The sequence below is a fragment of the Halichoerus grypus genome, chromosome 8, assembly GCF_964656455.1.
Source record: "Halichoerus grypus chromosome 8, mHalGry1.hap1.1, whole genome shotgun sequence".
Taxonomy (NCBI): Eukaryota; Metazoa; Chordata; class Mammalia; order Carnivora; family Phocidae; genus Halichoerus; species Halichoerus grypus.
The window spans coordinates 67,574,368-67,596,033 of record NC_135719.1 but is presented as its reverse complement, the minus strand read 5'-3'; the positions used below and the strand labels follow the sequence as shown (position 1 = coordinate 67,596,033).

Below are 21,666 nucleotides of genomic sequence, written 5' to 3'. Positions count from 1 at the left end.
CCCGATGCGGGACTCGATCCAGGGACTCCAGGATCATGACCTGAGCCGAAGGCAGTCGCTTAACCAACTGAGCCACCCAGGCGCCCCTATGCTTTTTTTTAAAAGATTTTATTTATCCATTTGATAGAGAGAGAGAGAGCACAAGCAGAGGCAGTGGCAGGCAGAAGGAGAGGGAGAAGCAGGCTCCCTGCTGAGTGAAGAGCCCGACGTGGAGCTCGATCCCAGGACCCTTGGACCATGACCTGAGCAGAAGGCAGATGCCCAACCAACTGAGCCACCCAGCCGCCCCAGAAAAGCTTATGTTTTAAAGAAGTAACATAGGGGCGCCTGGGTGGCTCAGTTGGTTAGGTGTCCAACTCTTGATTTTGGTTCAGGTCATGCTTGGGGTGTTGAGATCCAGTCCTGCATCAGGCTCCGCACTGAGCGTGGAGCCTGCTTGAGATTCTCTCTCCCTTTCCCTCTGCTCCTCTCCCCTTTCCCTTTCTAAAAATAAATAAGTAAATAAAAATAAAGAAATAAAGAAGCAATGTAGTAGTTATTATTATTATTATTTTGATTAAGATTCTTTCTCTAATGATTAAAGCTTTTAGAGGAAATATCTAAATTTATAAAAATACATTAAAAGTTTTTTGTTTTTCAATTTTATTTTATTATGTTATGTTAGTCACCATACAATACCTCATTAGTCTTTGATGTAGTGATCCACGATTCACTGTTTTCATATAACACCCAGTGCTCCATGCACTACGTGCCCTCCTTAATACCCCTCACCGGGCTAACCCATCCCCCCACCCCCTTCTTCTCTAAAGCCCTCAGTTTGTCAATTTTTGCCATTCTAACTGGTGTAAGGTGGTATCTCAGTGTGGTTTTGATTTGAATTTCCCTGATGGCTAATGATGATGAACATTTTTTCATGTGTCTTTAGCCATTTGTATGTCTTCTTCAGAGAAGTGTCTGTTCATGTCTTCTGCCCATTTTTTGACTTGATTATTTATTTTTTGGGTGTTGAGTTTGAGAAGTTCTTTATAGATCTTGGATACCAGCCCTTTATCTGTAGTGTCATTTGCAAATATCTTCTCCCATTCTGTGGGTTGCCCCTTTGTTTTGTCGACTGTTTCCTTTGCTGTGCAGAAGCTTTTTATCTTGATGAAGTCCCAAAAGTTCATTTTTGCTTTTGTTTCACTAGCCTGTGGAGATGAATCTTGAAAGAAGTTGCTGTGGCCGATGTCAAAGAGGTTACTGCCTATGTTCTCCTCTAGGATTTTGATGGATTCCTGTCTCACATTGAAGTCTTTCATCCATTTTGAGTTTATCTTTGTGTCTGTTGTTAGAGAATGGTCGAGTTTCATTCTTCTGTATATAGCTGTCCCAATTTTCCCAGCACCATTTATTGAAGAGACTGTCTTTTCCATTGCATATTTTTTCCTGCTTTGTCAAAGGTTATTTGGCCATAGAGTTGAGGGTCCATATCTGGGCTCTCTATTCTGTTCCATTGGTCTATATGTCTGTTTTTGTGCCAGTACCATGCTGTCTTGGTGATCACTGCTTTGTAATATAGCTTGAAATCAGGCAACGTGATGCCCCAGCTTTTTTTTTCTTCTTCAACATTTCCTTGGTGATTCAGGGTCTTTTCTGATTCCATACAAATTTTAGAATTGTTTTTTCCAGCAGATGTCATTGGAATTTTGATCGGGATGGCATTGAAGGTACAGATTGCTCTGGGTAGCATAGACATTTTAACAATGTTTATTCTTCCGATCCATGAGCATGGAATGTTTTTCCATCTTTTGTGTCTTCTTCAATTTCTTTCACGAGTGTTCTGTAGTTCCTAGAGTATAGATCCTTTACCTCTTTGGTTAGGTTTATTCCGAGGTATCTTATGGTTTTTGGTGCTATTGTAAATGGAATCGTTTCTCTCATTTCTCTTTCTACAGTTGCATTGTTAGTGTATAAGAAAGCAACTGATTTCTGTGCATTGATTTTGTATCCTGCCACATTACTGAATTGCTGTATGAGTTCTAGTAATTTGGGGGTGGAGTCTTTTGGATTTTCCACATAAAGTATCATATTGTCTGCGAAGAGAGAGTTTGACTTCTTCTTTGCCAATTTGAATACCTTTTATTTCTTTTTGTTGTCTGATTGCTGTTGCTAGTACTTCTAGTACTGTGTTGAACAACAGTGGTGAGAGTGGGCATCCTTGTCGTGTTCCTGATCTTAAGGGAAAGGTTCTCAGCTTTTCCCCATTGAGAATGATATTCGCTGTGGGTTTTTCATAGATGGATTTTATGAACTTGAGGAATGTTCCCTCTATCCTTATACTCTGAAGAGTTTTAATCAGGAAAGGATGCTGTAGTTTGTCAATTGCTTTTTCTGCATCAATTGAGACGACCATATGGTTCTTCTCTCTCCTCTTATTAATATGTTCTGTCACATTGATTGATTTGTGAATGTTGAACCACACTTGCATCCCGGGGATAAATCCCACTTGGTCATGGTGGATGATCCTTTTAATGTATTGTTGGATCCTATTAGCTAGGATTTTGTTGAGGATTTTGGAATCCATATTCATCAGGGATGTCAGTCTGAAATTCTCCTTTTTGATGGGGTCTTTGCCTGGTTTTGGGATTAAGGTAATGCTGGCCTCATAGAATGAGTCTGGAAGCTTTCCTTCTGTTTCTATTTTTGAAACAGCTTCAGGAGAATAGGTATTAATTCTTTGAATGTTTGGTAGAATTCCCCAGGGAATCCATCAGACCCTGGACTCTTGTTTTTTGGGAGGTTTTTGATCACTGCTTCAGTTTCATTACTGGTTATTGGCCTATTCAGGTTGTCAATTTCTTCCTGTTTCAGTCTTGGGAGTTTATAGGTTTCCAGGAAGGCATCCATTTCATCCAGGTTGCTCAATTTATTGGCATATAGTTGTTGATAATAATTTCTAATAATTGTTTCTATTTCCTTGGTGTCAGTCATGGTCTCTCCCCTTTCATTCATAATTTTATTAATTTGGGTCCTTTCTCTTTTCTTTTGGATAAGTCTGGCCAGTGGTTTATCGATCTTATTAATTCTTTCAAAGAACCAGCTTCTAGTTTTGTTGATCTGATCTACTAGGTTTCTGGTTTCTAATTCATTGATCTCTGCTCTAATCTTAATTATTTTTCTTCTAATGCATGGCTTAGGCATCATTTGTTGCTTTTTCTGTAGTTCTTTAAGGTGTAAAGTTAGTTGGTGAATTCGGGATTTTTCTATTTTTTTGAGTGAGGCTTGGGATGGCTATGTATTTCCCCCTTAGGACCACCTTTGCAGTATCCCATAGTTTTTGGACTGTGTTTTCGTTCTCATTGGTTTCCATGAAATGTTTAAGTTCTTCATTGATTTCCTGGTTGACTCAAACATTCTTGAGCAGAGTGGTCTTTAGCTTCCAAGTGTTTGAATTTCTTCCAAACTTTTTCTTGTGATTGAGTTCCAGTTTTAAAGCATTATGGTCTGAGAATATGCAGGGAATAATCTCAATCTTTTGGTATCGGTTGAGACCTGATTTGTGACCCATGGTCTGTTCTGGAGAAAGTTCCATGTGCGCTTGAGAAGAATGAGCATTGTGTTGTTTTAGGGTGGAATGTGCTGTATATATCTATGAGGTCCATCTGGTCCAGTGTGTCATTCAAAGCTCTTGTTTCTTTGTTGATTTTCTGCTTAGATGATCTGTCTGTTGCTGAGAGTGGAGTATTGAGGTCTCCTACAATTAACGTATTGTTATCAGTATGACTCTTTATTTTGGTTAACAGTTAGCTTATGTAGATGGCTGCTCCCATGTTGGGGGTGTAGATATTTACAATTGTTAGATCTTCTTGTTGGATAGACCCTTTAAGAATGATATAGTGTCCTTCTGTGTCTCTAACTACAGTCTTTAGTTTAAAATCTAATTTGTCTGATATAAGTATTGCTACCCCAGCTTTCTTTTGAGGTCCATTGGCATGGAAGATGGATCTCCATCCCTTCACTTTCAGTCTGGATGTATCTTTAGGTTCAAAATGAGTCTCTTTTAGACAGCATATGGATGGGTCCTGTCTTTTCATCCAGTCTGCAACCCTGTACCGTTTATGGGAGCATTTTTTTTTTTTTATGGGAGCATTTTGGCCATTCACATTGAGAGTGATGATTGAAGGATATGAATTTATTGTCATCATGTTGACTGTGAAGACCTTGTTTTTATAGATTGTCCCTGTAAATTTCTGTTCTATATCACTCTTGGGGTTGTTCTCCTTTTATAGAACCCCCTTTAATATCTCTTGCAGGGCTGCTTAGTGGTCACATATTCTTTCAGTTTCTGCCGGTCTTGGAAGCTCTGCATCTCTCCATCCATTCTAAATGAAAGCCTTGCCGGATAAAGTATTCTTGGCTGCATGTTCTTCTCGTTTAGTACCCTGAATATGTCTTGCCAGCCCTTTCTGACTTGCCAGGTCTCTGTGGATAGGTCTGACGTTATTCTGATGTTCCTCCCTCTGTATGTAAGGAATCTCTTTCCCCTAACTGCCCTCAAGATGGTTTCCTTGGTTCTGAGATTTGCGAATTTTACTATTACATGCTGGGTTGTTGGCCTGTTTTCCTTGATCTTGGGAGGGGTCCTCTCTGCCTCTAGGACACGAATGTTTGTTTCATGCCCCAGATTAGGGAAATTCTCAGTTACGATTTGCTGAAATATATCTTCTAGTCCTCTCTCTCTCTCCACCCCCTCAGGGATCCCAATAATTCTGGCATTGGAACGTTTCATGGTGTCACTTATTTCTCTGATTCTGTTTTCATGGATTCTGAGTTGTTTTTCCCTGGCCTCCTCTTTTCCCTTCTTGTCTCTTAATTTGTCTTCTAAATCACTGATTTGTTTTTCTGCCTCGCTTACCCTAGCTGTTAGATTATCTAAATTGGATCTCATTGATAGCATTTTTAAGTTCTGCCAATTCAGCTTTCATTTCTGCCCTTAGAGACTCTATGTTGTCATTAATCGATTTCTCCATTCTAGCTATCGTCTTCCCAATTGCTACCCTGAATTCTATCTCTGACATCTTGGTTATATCTGAATCCATTTGTAAATCTGTGGCATAAGTCATAGTCTGTGAGTCTTTCCTATTTGGGGGGTTCCTCCTTCTAGTCATTCTGTTGATGGGTGGTTGAGGGAATGTATAGAGTCCAAATTACTGACCAGAACCCAAGAAAGATGCACCTGTTTTCTAGGGACCTTGGGGTTGCTGGCCTCTTGTTTTCCCAGCCTGTCTTCTGGGGGAGGGGCCTGCTGCACTGTTACTCAGGCAACCCTGTTTGGGCAGAGTTGCCCTGCCCCCTGTTGTGGGGGATGGGCTCAGTGGAAACCAGTGTTTTTGGGCTTTTGTTCCCTGGTGGCTTTCCCTGGTGGCTTTCCGGGTCTCTTCCGAGAGAGCAGAAGAGATCGTTTCCAACCCTCTGTCTCAGAGCAGAGAGATCGCAGTTTGTTCTTCAGTGAGCTCTCCAGGCCACACTATCTCCGTTTCTGTCTGTGCTGCTATAAACTGCAGTGTCCTGGGTTGTGCGAACCTCAGCAGCGCTCCCAGTCCTCTCCTCCAGGTCGGGGCACCTCTCTGCCCTTTGTGCTTCTAAAACTGCCAGCCACCCCCAGTTTGCACGTGGGACCTGGCTGCTCTGGGTTTCCATCCAGGGGACTGCCCTAAAGTCCTTTCCCCATCGCTACCAGTCTGCGAGTCTGTGCCTCATCCCCAGCGCAGGAGGCTATCGCTCACCAGTGGTGTAGGATCCCGAGGGCTTGGCTCCCCCCCCTTCCGTTTATCCTCTGATATTTGCCTGTGGAATCACAGCTCCCCACTTCAAACCTCGAAACCAATCGCCTGCGATATTCTGTTTGTAGAGATCCAGATCTATCTTCTTACATCTCAGGCTGATTTCATGGGTGTTCAGAGTGGTCTGGTAGATATCCAGCTCAATTCTGGGGACTGGTTGGAATAGGGTCCCCTACTCCTCTGCCATGTTTTCCCTCTCCTACTTATTTATTTTAGAGAGAGAGAGAGAAAGAACAGGGGGAGGGGTGGGTAGAAGGAGAGGGAATGAATCTCAAGCAGACTCCCTGCTGAGCATGGAGCCCCACTCATGGCTCGATCTCCCGGCCCTGAGGTTGTGACCTGAGCCAAAACCAAGAGTCAGATGCTTAACTAACTGAGCTACTCAGGCGCCCCTGGATTCTGATCTCAATCTTGATTATTATTTTCCCTTCAGCCAGGAGAACTTCCCTTAACATTTCTTGAAATGCAGGTCTTCTAACAACACATTTTTTCAACTTTTGTTTATCTAAAAACATTTTTATTTCATGTTCATTTTTGAGGTATATTTTTGTTGAATATATAAATTCAAGGGGCCCCTGGGTGGCTCAGCTGGTTAAGCATCTCCCTTCGGCTCAGGTCATGATCCCAGGGTCCTGGGATTGAGCCCCGTGTTGGGCTCCCTGCTCAACGGGGAGCCTGCTTCTCCCTCTGCCTGCACCTCCCCCTGCTTGTGCTCTCTCCCTCTCTCTGGCAAATAAATAAATAAAATCTTAAACCAAAAAGAAATTCAGGTTGATTTTTTTTTTCTTTTATCACTTTAAAAATGCAATTCCACTATTTTATAGACTGCACTGATTCTAAGCTAGCCATCATCATTCTTTTTGTTGAGCCCTTGTATTAGTGTGTATTTTTTTTTTTTTTTAAGTAAGCTCTATGCCCAATGTGGAGCTTGAATTCACACCGTGAGATCAAGCATTGTGTGCTCTCCTAATTGAGCCAGCCAGGTACTGGTAGTATGTTTTTTTTTTTTTTTTTTTTTGGTAACTGCTTTTAAGATTTTCTTTATACATTTGATTTTCATGAGTTTTACTAAGATATACCTCGAAATGGTCTCCTGGTTTTCTTTGTGTTTGTGTTGCTTGAGATTCCCTGAGGTTCTTCAATATGTGGGTTGATTTTTTTACCAAATTTGGGGAATTTTCAGCCTTCATTCAAATTCAGATATTCAAATTTTTTTCTGCCCTTTTCTCTTTTTTTTCCTTCTGGAACTCATGATACATGTATTTCAGACTGCTTTATATTATCTCAGAGGTCACTGAAGTTCTATTCAGTTTTTTTTTGCAATACTTTTTCTCTCTGTTCGTTTAATGCCTTTGAGCTGTCTTCAGGTTCATTGACCCCTTTTTCTATGGTGTTTAGTCCATTGTTCAAAGCCCATCCAGTGTGTTTTTCATTTCAGATGTGTTTTGAGTTCTAGAATTTCTATTTGGTTCTTTTTTTAGTTTCCATTTCTCTACTGGATGTCTTTCCTTTAAATCTGTGTGTGTGTGTGTGTGTGTGTGTGTGTACAACAGTTGTTTACAGGTCCTTGTCTGTAGTTTCAGCAATTGGGTCATCTTTGAGTCTGTTTCTGTTGTTTGCTGTTTTCCTTGATTATGGGTCGTATTTCCTGCTTCTTTGTATGTCTAGTAATTTTATTGTGTGCTATATGAATGCTATAGTATAGAAGTATGGGTTTTGTTGTCTTTTAAAGGGTGCTGAGTTTTTATTCTGGCAGACAGTCAAATTATTGGTGAATGCTCTTGATTCTGTCAGACTTGATTTTATGCTTTGTCAGGACAGGTCAGTTTTGATTTTGTTCTTCGTCTGAAGGCATGGTTCTTAACTGTAGGACGTGATCCCTATTTTTAAAGTAGGACTTGTAGCATCTCATCTGAATGCTCAGGATGCTCAGTGAAGATTCTCTATTATGGCTGGGCCAAAGATGCATTGTTTTCAAGTGCTTTATGACCTGTTTCTGTTCAGCTCTCATCCCTGCAGCAGCAAATGCTTTCTGTTAGCCTCTCTAGAGTCTTAACCCTGTGTATATATAGCTGAGGCCTCAGCCAAAGACCCAAGAGGAATATCCATGCTGATCTCTCTCCTCCGTTTCACTCCACACAGCTTCTTTGTAGTATTCTGTCTTACAAATTGCAACCACCTGAGCAGCTCAAACTCTGATGATCTCTGCCTCCTCTGCTCACTGTTTGCCTATCTCATGTACACCCCTTTTTTCAAGAGTTAGTCTTGTGCTGCTGGTTGTCCAGTGCCTGAAAACAGTTGTCTTACATATTTTTGTCCATATTAAAAAAAGTTTGGGTTGTAAGAGGGTAAGTCCAATACTGGTTTCTATGTCATGGCTAGCAGTGGAAATTTATGTTGTTCTTTTAAAATTATATAAATGGATCTCCAAATTTGAAGGAGCCAAAGTTCATAGGCCAGGTCTTAGGAGCCATATGAGTACATCATTTTAATAGTCTCTTTAGACATGTACCTTATTGCTCAGAGGGTGGAGGTGGTTCCACTGGCTCATATTTGAGCAATTTACAAGCATGTTATATCTGTTCCTGTATGCAGAACAAAGTAACATAAAAATGTTACATCATTGTTTTGTATTTAATGTTCATGCTTCAAGATGATTAATATATTTATGGGCACTTACCAGTTAGAGTATCATAACTTCCCAAAACATTATTATAAGTAAACATTCATCAGGACTCTGAGTGTGAGCAAACTTTGTAATCAGGAAGCTCAATACATTGGTTAGGGCCAGTAGTTTTACATTTAAATGTTTTTGTTTTTTCAACATGAATCTTGCATTCTTTTTTCTTTCTAAGGATTAATACTTAATTTTGACAACTTCAGTATATATTGAACACCTACTATTTTCTAGGCTTATATCATAATTCATTAGCTAATATTCTTAGCCTCCAAATCGATCATGCAGGGTAAATGGCATTATCCCTATTTTTCAGATGAAGACTAGGACTTTGAGAAATTAGTCACTAATCCAAAATCATACAGTTAATAAATTACAGAGTCATGATTTAAGTCCTGGTCTGTCTGACTCCAAAGCTCATTCTTTTTATTCTTTTATTCTTTTGGCTGTGCACCAGAACCACTTTTGGAGCTTTTAATAAATATAGATACCTAGGTACTACCCCCTTATTCAGTATGTCCAGGGTGGTGTCTGTTGAGTTGAGGACCGTTGCTTATTATTGCCATCGTACTTCTCCATAGTCATAGTCACTGGATTGTGATGCCCTCTAAGACAGAAACTGGAAGGTTTGAACATTTTTAAGGTTGTAGCCCTATCGTTGGAAAAAGGAAATGCAGACATTTCTTTTTTGGCTCTCAGAGTAGGGACTGCAACTGAGGGCAATAGAGAAGTGAAGAAGGATTAACCTTAAACCTACTATCACCTTTTATAAGCATCTCAACCAGTTCCTCCAGAAATGACTACTTTGAATTTTTAAGTCAAGTGAAATGTATATCTCATTTCTTCTGTCATGAGTTTCAGTTTCCTTATCTGTGAAAGGTATATTTATCTCACATAGATTTAAGGGTGACATGAGATTAGTGCCTGGTTTATACTAAGCAGTCAGAAAATGGGAACTACAGTTATTACAATTAGTACATTATTGCCTCCTTTGGAATTGCTAAATGTAGTCCCAGCCATTAGCCCCCCAACCCCCTAACCAATTATTTCTAACTTTTTAACTGTTGTGTCTCTAATGTAGATCCTTCTTTCTTTTCTGATGTCATTTCTAACACTTTCCCCTCACTTCTTTCTTTGCAGTTCCTCTGATATGCCATGCATGCTCCTGTCTTAAGGCCTTTGTGTGTACTTGATGGTCTTTGCCTGAATGTTTTTCCTCCATGTTTCATTCACTCTGCTTAAATGTCTCTTCTTTGAAAATGCCTCCCCTGACCAAACTATCTAAAGCAGAATCTCCCACCACTCTCTATCATATCTCCCTGTTTTACTTTATGCATAGAACTTTTCACTCTGACATTTATATTTTATACATACTCTTGTTTACTTATTATCTACCCAACAAGAATGTAAGCTTTATGGGGGCAATGACTTGGTCTGTTTTGTTTACTGTTGAATCTCCAGTTTTTTATTTATTTATTTTTTCTTGGTGAAAATTAGTTGTTTATCCATTTTTTTATTATGTTATGTTAATCACCATATATTACATCATTAGTTTTTGATGTAGTGTTCCATGATTCATTGTTTGCGTGTAACACCCAGTGCTCCTGAATCTCCAGTTTTTAATAACAGTGCCTAGCATATAATAGACACTTGGTAAATATTGTTGAATGATAAATATTGTTGAATGATTGAACTTCCATACTGATAGCTCTCCATTATAAAAAATATAAAACCCAGAACCTGAGTAATAGGATAACAGCTGTGTGCTCCAAGTGACTTTGTGTCCTGTGTTTTGTCTTTATCATAATTAGGCTTTGTCATTTTATCTTTGGTACTTTTCCTTAATAATGGCTTTATCAATGATATATATATTTTAGTAGCCTAGTTATTAATATTATCTGATAGCAGCGTGCTATTCTCCGTCAATTTGTATACTTTCTCCGGGCTTTCAGTGGTCCTCAATGGAGAGGACCAGGGTAAAATATATAGAAAGTTAGAAATGCTTTAATATAAATTACTGTTTGCAGTCTTTAGTGTCTGATTTTTTTTCCCGCACTTTTATTGACTTCAAGCTCACATTTATTATTTAGTTTCTCTCAATTTAAGAAGTACATATGGCTCTTGCCCTACTGCTTAGTACTTCCCTGAGAATTTACTCTATCATGTAGGTGTAAAAATGTGTAACACAAAATTGATTATAATGACAAATTGAAAGTTATATAAGTGTTAAAGAGAGGGTTAATTCATTAAATTTGTTATATCCATAAAGTGTGATATGTAGTTGTTAAAAACGATAATGTTGAACTGTATTTATTAACATACAAATATACTTACTATTTTTTTAAATGAAAAAAGCAGGTTACAAGAAAGCAAGTATAATATCTTACTTTTGTGGAATAAACATTAGATACTTATATGTGTATAGAAAAAAAGTCTGAACAACCCTATAGAAATTGGAGAGTGAGATTAGCACTCTCACTTATCTTCAAGCCCACTAGTGGTTTTCTAGGTCTTCATTTGTTCTGGTATCACTGACTGTAACTATTCATTCTAACCCCTGGGGGAAGCCTCTGTCTTGTCCTAGGTATAGGTAAATTACCTTTTCCCTTAGTTCAACAAAAACAAGGCTGGAGTTTTTGCCTTTTATTTTTTATTTTAAAGATTTTATTTATTTACTTGAGAGAGAAGAGTATGAGCTTGCAGGAGTCGGGCCAGAAGGAGAGGGAGAAGCAGACTTCCCGCCAAGCAGGGAGCCCGATGTGGGGCTACATCCCAGGACCCTGGGATCATGATCTGAACCAAAGGCAGATGCTTAACCAACTGACCACCCAGGCGCCCCAAGGCTGGAGTTTCTTAAAAAGGAACTTTTTAAAGAAAGAAAAAATGAAAGTAAACAAAAAGTCAACATAAAAGCATAGAAACTGAAATGTTTACAGAACACACATTTCTTTTTCTTAAGTAGTAGAAGTCTATTTACCAGCTAGCTTAGGTGATGCAGTGTGTGGGGCTCTAAGATCCCTGTGGCAATTCTTTACCCAGATCTTTCTAGCCAAGCCTATTAAATTGGAAGTTTTTTGTTTGTGTTTTTTAATTATTTGTTTAGTTGAAGTATAGTTAACACTAAATTGGAAGTTTTGATTCAGCATTACCATTGGGAATGTTGTAGAAGAAAATGGGATGACAAAGAAGGATAGGTATAAAATATTAAATAAAAATCAGATTATAAGATAGTATGTATGATAGGACCCTACCTTTGTTTAAGGTGTATAGTATAATGCATAGGAAAAAATCCCCACAAAACGTTAAAGATCTTTGATAGTCTTGAAATGATAACAGTGGTTACCTGTATGTGGTGGAATTATAGTTTTAAATTTCTTTGTGCTTTGTGCTTTTTGTAAATTTTCTCCAGGAACATGTATTATTCATATCAAACTTGTAAGGGCTCCATATTACTACTCTGTTTATACTGTATCTAAACCCCTCTGGGTGTTTTACAGAGGCTCTTTTTAATCCAGCATTTTTTTTCCACCTATCTAGATCATAGCTTTGCCTCCAAATAGTCACCTTGTTCTTGAGCAGGAGGCATTATTCTATAAAGCTAAGGACATTTGTAATTACTTGTTGTTTAGTAGTGGAGATGCTCTCTCTTGTCTTCTGGTTTGAGTAGTGCCAGAGCTAGCTATGGTGATACAAATCTATAAAACAAATTTGTAGATTGTGACTGACTTCTCTTTCCAAATATATCGACCAGATGCTTAGTGTCCTTAGAGTGTTAGCAAATAAAAATTATATTAATTAAACCCAGCAAGCTACTGCTCTTTTAAGATGTTAGCTGATTGTTATTTAGCTGTCTTATGTGCAGAAGTGGGTGTTGGACATTGAAGCTAGAAATAGAAACAGGGTAATGGGAATACAGTGAGATATAGAAAACCTCAACTTTCTGTAAATTTGAGTAAGTTGCTTTCTTAGAGTGAATTTTAAACTCTTGAGTACTTAAGTTTAGAAATCTATGTAATAATAAATGAAATACAGTCATTGAAACAAACTTTCAAGATTATAAAAATAACCCAAGTATACTAGTTAGAATTCATTAGGCTGTGGGGTGCCTGGGTGGCTCAGTCTGTAAAGCATCTGACTCTTGATTTTGGCTCAGGTCATGATCTCAGGGTCATGAGATCGAGCCTCACATCCAGCTCCATGCTGAGCATGGAGCCTGCTTAAGAGTCTCTCTCTTCCTCTCCCTCTGCCCCTCCCCCCCAAAAAAAGAGAGAAAGAAAGAATTGATCAGGCTGTGTTATATTAACAAACAACTCCCAATTGCAGTGGCTTAAAACAAGAAGGATTTATTTATTGTTCATTTTACAGTCTCATGCAGGTTGGATGATTCTGTTGTAGCTCTCCTCCAAGCAATGTCTCTTCCGTTATTTGATATCATTCATCTTCACATGTAGCATCCTGAGTTTTGGCAGAGAGGGAAGAGAGATTGTAGGTGATTTGCACAGATTTTATCACCATACCTGGAAGTGGCACATTCAGTTTCACTTATATCCTCAGAGTCAGAACTTAGTCTTACGGCCCCTAACTGTAAGGAAGGCTGATCTTCTGTGCCCAGGAAGAATCTGATGAAATAGGAACACATTGTCTCTGCCACCAGAATAAAATGTGGCACTAATCATATCTTAGAGATGGGCTCTCATCTGTTTCCCTTCTCTCTAGTTTCCTTCTTTGCTCTCTGCTTTTCTATCTTGTTAAGCTGCCCAAGGAAACTGTAGAGTTAGTGGTAGTGAGCGGAAAATGATCTTTCCCTGTTGCCTTCATTTCTTAAGAGAATAAAGTCCCCGCTAGACATGTGTACATCTTTCTTAGTGAAGCTCTTTGTACAAAATACAAATTTTCCCTCTTCAAAAATAAAATGCAACTTGTTCCATCAGTCATCTTTAGTTTTTATTTAAAACCTGAGCAACTTACAGTAGCATATTCTCATTGCTTCACCTAATCTGTAAATGTCAATTTTTATTTATCAACAGAAAAAGATCTTGCTGTATCTGAAGAGATTCATTTATTTATTCATCAAATCTTAGCTGAGCTTTTGTTATGTGCCACTTATTCTAGGTGTTGGGGATATAGTGTTATACAAAACAGAATTCCAACTATTTTATATCCTGGTCAGATTTATTTGTCACCAAAGTCTGTGATGGATAGTACAATGTATCACTTAGTAACCATAAGTTAATTAGTTAATATATCAACTACAAAGATTATAAAATTAAAATAAGTATCATAGGATTAGTGCAGTCCAAATAGATTCATGATGGTTGGTTTTTAGAAATCATATGGACAGGAATAATATGGATCTCTTTTTTCTTTTAGCTCTAAGGAAACCCTCTATTTCCGTTTCTCAATATGAAAGTCATCAAGCAATCTCCCATATTCCAACTGGACAACCTCTCTCCCCAAATGTGGTTCCAGGTATGAAGTCTTATTCTTAAAATTCCATTTGAAAACCAATTTACTGGTCAAGTGTTGTTATGTAGTGCATAAAACATGTCATTTAGTGGCATGGTGAGGTAGCATTCATTCTTCTAGTTAATGTTATATATTTCCCAATGATTGATCGAAGCTTGGGGAGAAATAATCATTTAAAAATGCACTTTGTCTAAAGTGTTATTAAGAGTAGAAGAATTATTTGTTCTGCCACTCTGGACTATATTCCTTTTCATCTCTGCCAGTCTATATGTATTTACCCTTTTCAAAATGTGTTGAAATTAATCTCATAGAGTCCTTCTATTAACTACTATATCCATCTGTATTCAACTCCCTACTCCATACTTACAAATGTATCTGTTTTCTACTGAATATGTATTTGATTTTATAGAAATGTTCCCTAAAATGAGAACTGATATGATTAAAATTAATTATAGTAAGGATCTAAATCAAGTTTTTGATGAGGAAGAAAGAGGAGTGGGGGAAAGCAAAGTTATATCCAGGAGTTACCAATAAAAAAGAATCAAGAGTTAACGTGGGGTGCCTGGCTGGCTCAGTTGGTAGAGCCTGTGACTCTTGATCTCTGGGATTGTGAATTTGAGCCCCACGTTGGGTGTAAAGATTACTTAAAAAATAAAATCTTTATGAGGCGCCTGGGTGGGTTAGTTGGTTGAGCGTCTGCCTTCGGCTCAGGTCATGATTCCAGGGTCCTGGGATCCAGTCCCACACTGGCCTCCTTGCTCAGTGGTGAGCCTGCTTCTCCCTCTCCCTCTGCCTGCCGCTCCCCCTGCTTGTGCGTGTTGCGCTCTCCCCCCCCAACAAATAAATAAATAAAAGCTTAAAAAAATGACTTAAAGACTAGAGATTTCTGATAGCAATACCAAGTTTGAAGGGAGAAAAAGATACAGCTCTTAATGCCATTTAAATCTTTGGGTTTCTACTATGTATCTCTTTTTTGGATAGGTTTATAATCAGTATTAGAGATACTTACCTAGAAATGATTAGTAAACTTCACACAGCTAAAATCACATTGGCTGTAAGATTTGATTAAAGAAATTAGAATAAAGCCAAAAAAAAAAGAAAAAGGCTACCTGACTACTCAATATCAGACAATATTGATACCTTTTCTTAAAGCAGGTCTTGTGAAATTCCTCTGTGAAATATGACTTTAGTTTGATGTTTTTATGCTATAGATTCTCATGGAAATCACAATGGAAACCCTGGAACTTCAAAACAGAACCCTTCCAATCCTCTTCAGCGTTTAATTCCAGGCCCGAACTTGGAGAGTGTACCCAGAATTCAAGCAGATATACTAAAGCAAGCTACCAAGGATAGAGTTGGTGATTTCCATAAGTTGAAGCAAAGTAAGAATCAGTTGATGAATGTTATGCTGAAAAGATTTAAATATAATATGTTTACAAGGCTCAATTAGGGTCTTCATTATTATAATCTCTAATGAATGTGAAGTTATATGCGTATAGAAAGTATGATGGTGGTAAAATTAAAAGGAAAGCAGGTTTTAAATGGGTAGAGATATTTTAAAGAAGACTCTCAAAAAAAGCTTCTCATGTTTTCCATTATTAAATAATAAACTTCAGGTGAGTTGATTTTTTAAAAATGCCATTAGTTTTTATGACTATAACATTTTTTTGGAGAAATGAGAAAAGATGTTTTGTTAGGCTAATGAATGAAAACTTTGCTTAGGAGGAGAAGATAAATAGTTTTGAAAAATGAATTCTGGGAAATATACAGACCTGGGGAGACTGCCATAGTAGAAGGCTCAATGCTACTGCCTTTTCTGTTCCCTCCAGTTGTAATTTGCTTCATTTAGGTGTTAGGAGAGAAGTGAAAGAAATTGAACAAATAAAGTATCACTGCTTAATTGTTTCAGAGGTAGCAGTTTTGATAAGTGGACAGTAGCTGTTAATCTGCATAAGTCTCTAATTGGCAGGTTCTTAGGAAGTATAAGAAAAAATCCTGGTAGTAGAATTTGGACAGGATGTATCTCTTAGGTCAGTTCCCTTAAACTATACTTTTCACTACTTCTGCTTTACAAGGCTTTGTACAACTACAACTTCTGAACAGACAGAATGTCTAAAAGCTGCAGTTTGCCTTTGTTTGCTCTTTTTGATGGTTTCTGTGGCAACAACTGTTCAGAGCAGTGTTTAGGTAGTTATTTGTGCACAGGTTCCTTGTACAGTGAAGACTGCATGATGTTACATTTTTTAAATCTATTCAGGGTATTTTTATTGGTCTTTTGATAGTCGTTCATATTTCTTCATCTATATGAATATATACTTTGCATACATTTAACTAACTTTCCTTCCTTGATATTTTAAAGCGCATCCATATATGTTGACTGAATCAAGTATCATCTGAAAAACATTTTTTTAAAAAGGTTTATTTATTTTATTTTTGCCCATGAGTGAGAGAGAGAGAGAGAACAAGCAGGGGGAGGGGCAGAGGGAGAAGCAGACTCCCCTCCCCACTGAGCAGGGAGCCCAATGCAGGACTCCATCCCAGGACCCTGGGATCATGACCTGAGCCGAAGGCTGATGCTTAACCGACTGAGCCACCCAGGTGCCCTGAAAAACATTTTTATTAAACAATTGGCTAAACATAGGCTAAAAACAAAAATTTTTTTTTTTTTTAAGATTTTATTTGTAAGTAATCTCTACACCCAGCGTAGGGCTCGAACTCACAACCCCGAAATCAAGAGTTGCATGCTTTTCCGACTGAGCCAGCCAGGTGCTCCTAATGTTTAAGTACAATGAGGGGCACCTGGGTGGCTCAGTTGGTTAAGCGTGTGACTATTGATTTCTGCTCAGGTCATGGTCTCAGGGTCATGGGATCGAGGCAGCCTGGCGGATGTCTGCTTCTCTCTCTCTCCCTCTGAAATAAATAAATCTTTAAAAAAAATACAGTGAAAAGATTTTTCTCTAAGTCTTATTGAGGAATTGGCCTGAAAACTTTTGTCTCAACAGAAAGAGGTAGTAAGGGCAAAACAAAATATCTTAATTCATTATCTTTTTTTTAGAAAAGATTGTATTTATTTATTTGACAGGTAGAGACATAGTGAGAGAGGGAACACAAGCAGGGGGAGTGGGAGAGGGAGAAGCAGGCTTCCTGCTGAGCAGAATCCCAGGACCCTGGGACCATGACCTGAGCCGAAGGCAAATGCTTAATGACTGAGCCACCTAGGCGCCCCTTAATTCAGTATCTTAATTCATTTAAGACTTTCTTCTAAACTTACAGTTTTTCCTGAAAAACTTTTTATTGTTGCCATATCTATATTTTTTTTACTGATCTTTGGGTAAAGAATGTGATTGGAAAATAATTGCCAGGAAATTTTTATTCTCTACAACTTATTTAAAAGAGCCTGTTGAGTTTTAAACTCTTACTCCAAATTCTCTTCACTGTATCTACAGAGTTGAAATCAATGGGAGCACATTTACATTAGCATTATCTTTACATGCATTTTAACCTATCAAATAGTTACACGGTTGTTATATTAAATAGATATATACATATACACATACACACGTATATAGACACATGCATATATTCCATTGTGCTTAAGCAATAATAAAAGTTCATTTAGCTCAACTCTTTTATTGATTATTTAAATTATTTCATATTTTCTCATGTTAGTTGTCATGGCTATGAATATCTTATTTTCAAGTTATTTCCTGCTTCTCCTACTTTGAGTGTGTTCCTTTAAAAGTAGTCCCCAAACTGAAATTCCTAGGACAAAGTACCTAACAAGCTTTATAGTTCCAGTTACATATTGTTAGATTGTTCTCTAGAACCAGTTTCACAATGTCACTGGAGATTTTAAACTTATTTATTTCCCTATGGCCTGGCCACATATGCTTTTTAACTTCTTTATAAGGCATTTAGAATATAATGATTCCTTAAAGATGTTTCAGTAAGCATTTACTTTCTGGTAGCCTCTCCGTTTTTATGTGAGGATTTTACTGTAATTATTTCTTGGTTTATAATCTGTGCATCAGTTTTGACCACTTAGCCTGATAACTTTGGATATTGATCCTATTTCTTTGTGTCAAATCTTTATAAATAATTCAGATATTAACCTTTTATAAATTACCTTTACCACAGTTTTACTCTTCCATTGCCTTTCCTGATATGAGACTTCGTTATATTTTATCATGCAAGAATTTTTTAAATTAAAAATAATTTTTAAACTGTGGAAAAATGCATGTAAAATTCACCAAAGTATACATTTTGTGGCATTTAGTACATTCATAATGTTGGGCGATCATCACAACTATCTAGTTCCAGAACATTTTCATCATGCCGAAAGAAAACCCTGTATCCATTAAGCAGTCACTCCCAGTTCTCTCCTACCCACAGTCCCTGGCAAAGACCAATCTGCTTTCTGACTTGATGGATTCACCTGTTCTGAATCTTTCATATCAATGGAATCACAATATGTGACCTTTTGTGTCTGGCTACTTTTACTTAGCATGATGTTTTCAAAGTTCAGCCTGTTATAGCATGTATCAGTACTTTATTTTTTAATTGCTAAATTATATTCAGTTATATGAATACATTTTGTTTATCCATTTATCTGAATTTGAATTGTTTCTAGTTTTTGGCTATCATGAATATGCTGTATGAACATTCATTTGCAAGTTTTTGTTGAACACTTGTTTTCAATTCTTTCAAGTGTATACCTAGATATGGAATTGCTGGGCTATATGGTAATTCTGTGTTTAGCTTTATAAAGGAACTGCCAAAGTATTTTCCACAGTGGCTGTACCATTTTACAGTCCTACCAGCAGTGTATGTTAGCTATTTCTCCACATCCTTGCCAACTTAGTACTTTCTGGGGTTTTTTCGTTTTATTTTTCACTGTTGACATCCTAGTGGGTGTGCAGTGGTATCTCATTGTGATTTTCTTTTCTTTCTTTTTTTTTTAAAGATTTTATTTTTAAGTAATCTCTACATCCAACATGGGGCTTGAACTTACAACACTGAGATCAAGAGTTGCATGCGCCACTGTCTGAGCCAGACAAGTGCCCCTCATTGTGATTTTCATTTGCATATCCCTAATGACTAAGGACATTGAGCATCTTTTCATGTACTCATTGGTCATTTGTATAATTCTCTTTGGAGAAATGTCTGTTCAGGTCCTTTGCCCATTTTTTTAAAAATTGGGTTGTTGTCTTTGTTGTTGAGTTTTGAGCATTCTTTTTTATATTCTGGGGACTAGATCCTCATCAGACATATGATTCACAGTTATTTTTGCCCATTCATTCGGTGGTCTTTTCACTCTTTGATAGTGTCCTTTGATGCACAGAATTTTTAATTTTGATGAAGTCCAATTTATCCCTTGTTTTGTTGTTCATGTTTTTGGTGTCATATCTAAGAAACCTTTGCCTAATCAAAGCTTATGAAGATACCCCCCATGTTTTCTTCTAAAAGCTTTATAGTTTTGCCCCTTATATGCAGGTTTTAATCTATTTCTTTTTTTTTTTTTAAGATTTTATTTATTTATTTGACACAGAGAGAGAGATCGGGAGAGCAGGAACACAAGCAGGGGGAGTGGGAGAGGGAGAAGCAGGCTTCCTGCTGAGCAGGGAGCTCAATGTGGGACTTGATCCCAGGACCCTGGGATCATGACCTGAGCCGAAGGCAGACGCTTAACGACTAAGCCACCCAGGCGCCCAATTTCTTTTATTATTTTTAATCTAAGTTTTATATATGATATGAGGTAAGGATCCAGCTTCATTCTGTATGCAGGTATTAGTTGTCCCATACTATTTGCTGAAGAGACTCTTTTTTCTCCATTGAACAGTTGGGACATCCTTGTTGAAAATTAATTGTATGGGTTTATTCTGGACTCTCAATTCTGTTCCCCAGATGCCACTACCACATTGTTTTGTGACTTCGTGGTAACTTCTGAAATCAGGAAGTATGAGTCCTCCAACTTTGTTCTTTTTTTTTTTTTTTTAAGATTTTCTTTATTTGACAGCGAGATAGAGAGAGAGTACAAGCAGGCAGAGCGGCAGGCAGAGGGAGAGGGAGAAGCAGGCTCTCTGCTGAGCAGAGAGCCCGACATGGGACTCGATCCTAGGACTCTGGGATCATGACCTGAGCTGAAGGTAGCCACTTAACCAACTGAGCCACGCAGGCACCCCTCCAACTTTGTTCTTTATAAAAGTATTTTGATGACTTGGGATATCTTACAATTCCATATGACTCTTAGGATCTGCTTGTCTGCTACTCTAACAAGGCAGTTGGCTTTTTTTTTTTTTAAATTCAGTTAGTTCTATACCCAATGTGGGACTTGAACTCATGACCCTGAGATCAAGAGTCACAAGCTCTACTGACTAAGCCAGCTAGGTGTCCCAAGGCAATTGTTGAATCTGTAGATTAGATTGAGGAATATTGTCATCTGAACAATAGTAAGTTTCCAGTGCATGAAAATGGGTGTCTTTCCATTTATTCAGTGTCTTTAATTTCTTTCAGCACTGTTTTATAGTTTTCAGTGTACAAGTCTGTGCCTCCTTGGTTAAATTTATTCTTAAGCATTTTATTCTTTTTGATGTTGTAAATTTAATTCTTAATTTCCTTTTCAAACTGTTCATTGCTAATGCACAGAAATACGACTGTTTTTTTTTCTTGGCTTTTGAGGTTCTAATTTTTATGCAAATTTCTAAAGATACGTAATATTTGGTTTCATCTTAAAAATTTAGAATGTGGTATTTTATTTTCATTATTGTAGCAATAATAGCTATGGATCAGTGTTTTTATATAATCAGCATATATAAACATCAGCATATATAAACATGTGTATATATATATACACACAAAGTCATTACTTTGAATATGATTCAAAATTTCTGTGCCTATTTAAAATCAACTGCATTTTTCCTTTTCTTTTTTCTTTTTTTACATTTTGACCTCCTTCACCCATTTTTCCTATCCCTACCTCCACCTCTGGCAACTACCAATCTGCCCACTTTATCTATAAGCTTGGGTTTTTTCTTTTTTAAAAAATGTATAAGAGAAATCATATGGTATTTGTCTGTCTCTGTCTGACTTATTTCACTTAATATAACGCCCTCAGGGTCCATCCATATTGTCCCAAATGGCAAGCTTTCCTTTTTTATGGCTGAATAATATTCCATGGGATATATATATACCACACAAGTTCTTTATCCATTTATCCATTTATAGACACTTAGATTGTTTCCATCTCTCTCTTTTTTAAAAGAAGATTTTATTTGAGAGAGAGAGCACACGTGCGTGGAGGGGCGGGCAGAGGAGCAGTTTCTGCACTGAGCGTGGAGCCCAACATAGGGCTCAGTCTCACAACCCTGAGATCACGACCTGAGCTGAAATCAAGAGTTGGACACTAACACACTGAGCCAACCACCCAGGTGCCCCTCCATCTCTTGAGTATTGTAAATAATGCTGTAGTGAAGATGGAGGTGCATATATCTTTGTGAATTAGTATTTTCGTTTTCTTTAGATAAATACCCAAAGTGAAATTGCTGGACCATATAATAGTTCTAGTTTTAATTTTTTGAGGAACTTTCATACTGTTTTCCATGGTGGCTGTACCAATTTACATTTCTACCAACAGTGTACAAAGGTTCCCCTTTCTCCAAATTTCTCCAGTTATGGCTGATTTTTGTTTGTTGATCTTGTATC

General features: G+C 37.7%; 1 protein-coding gene across 2 annotated transcripts in view; it reads left to right on the top strand.

The window, feature by feature from the left end:
• Positions 1–21,666, top strand: part of GOLM2 (golgi membrane protein 2) — a 113,231-nt gene that overhangs the window by 59,107 nt on the left and 32,458 nt on the right. For both annotated transcript variants that reach the window (XM_078079423.1, XM_078079424.1), the window contains exons 7-8: positions 13,870–13,968; positions 15,177–15,347. In XM_078079423.1, coding sequence (XP_077935549.1) covers positions 13,870–13,968; positions 15,177–15,347 — 270 coding nt within the window. The remainder of the gene's footprint in view (positions 1–13,869; positions 13,969–15,176; positions 15,348–21,666) is intronic.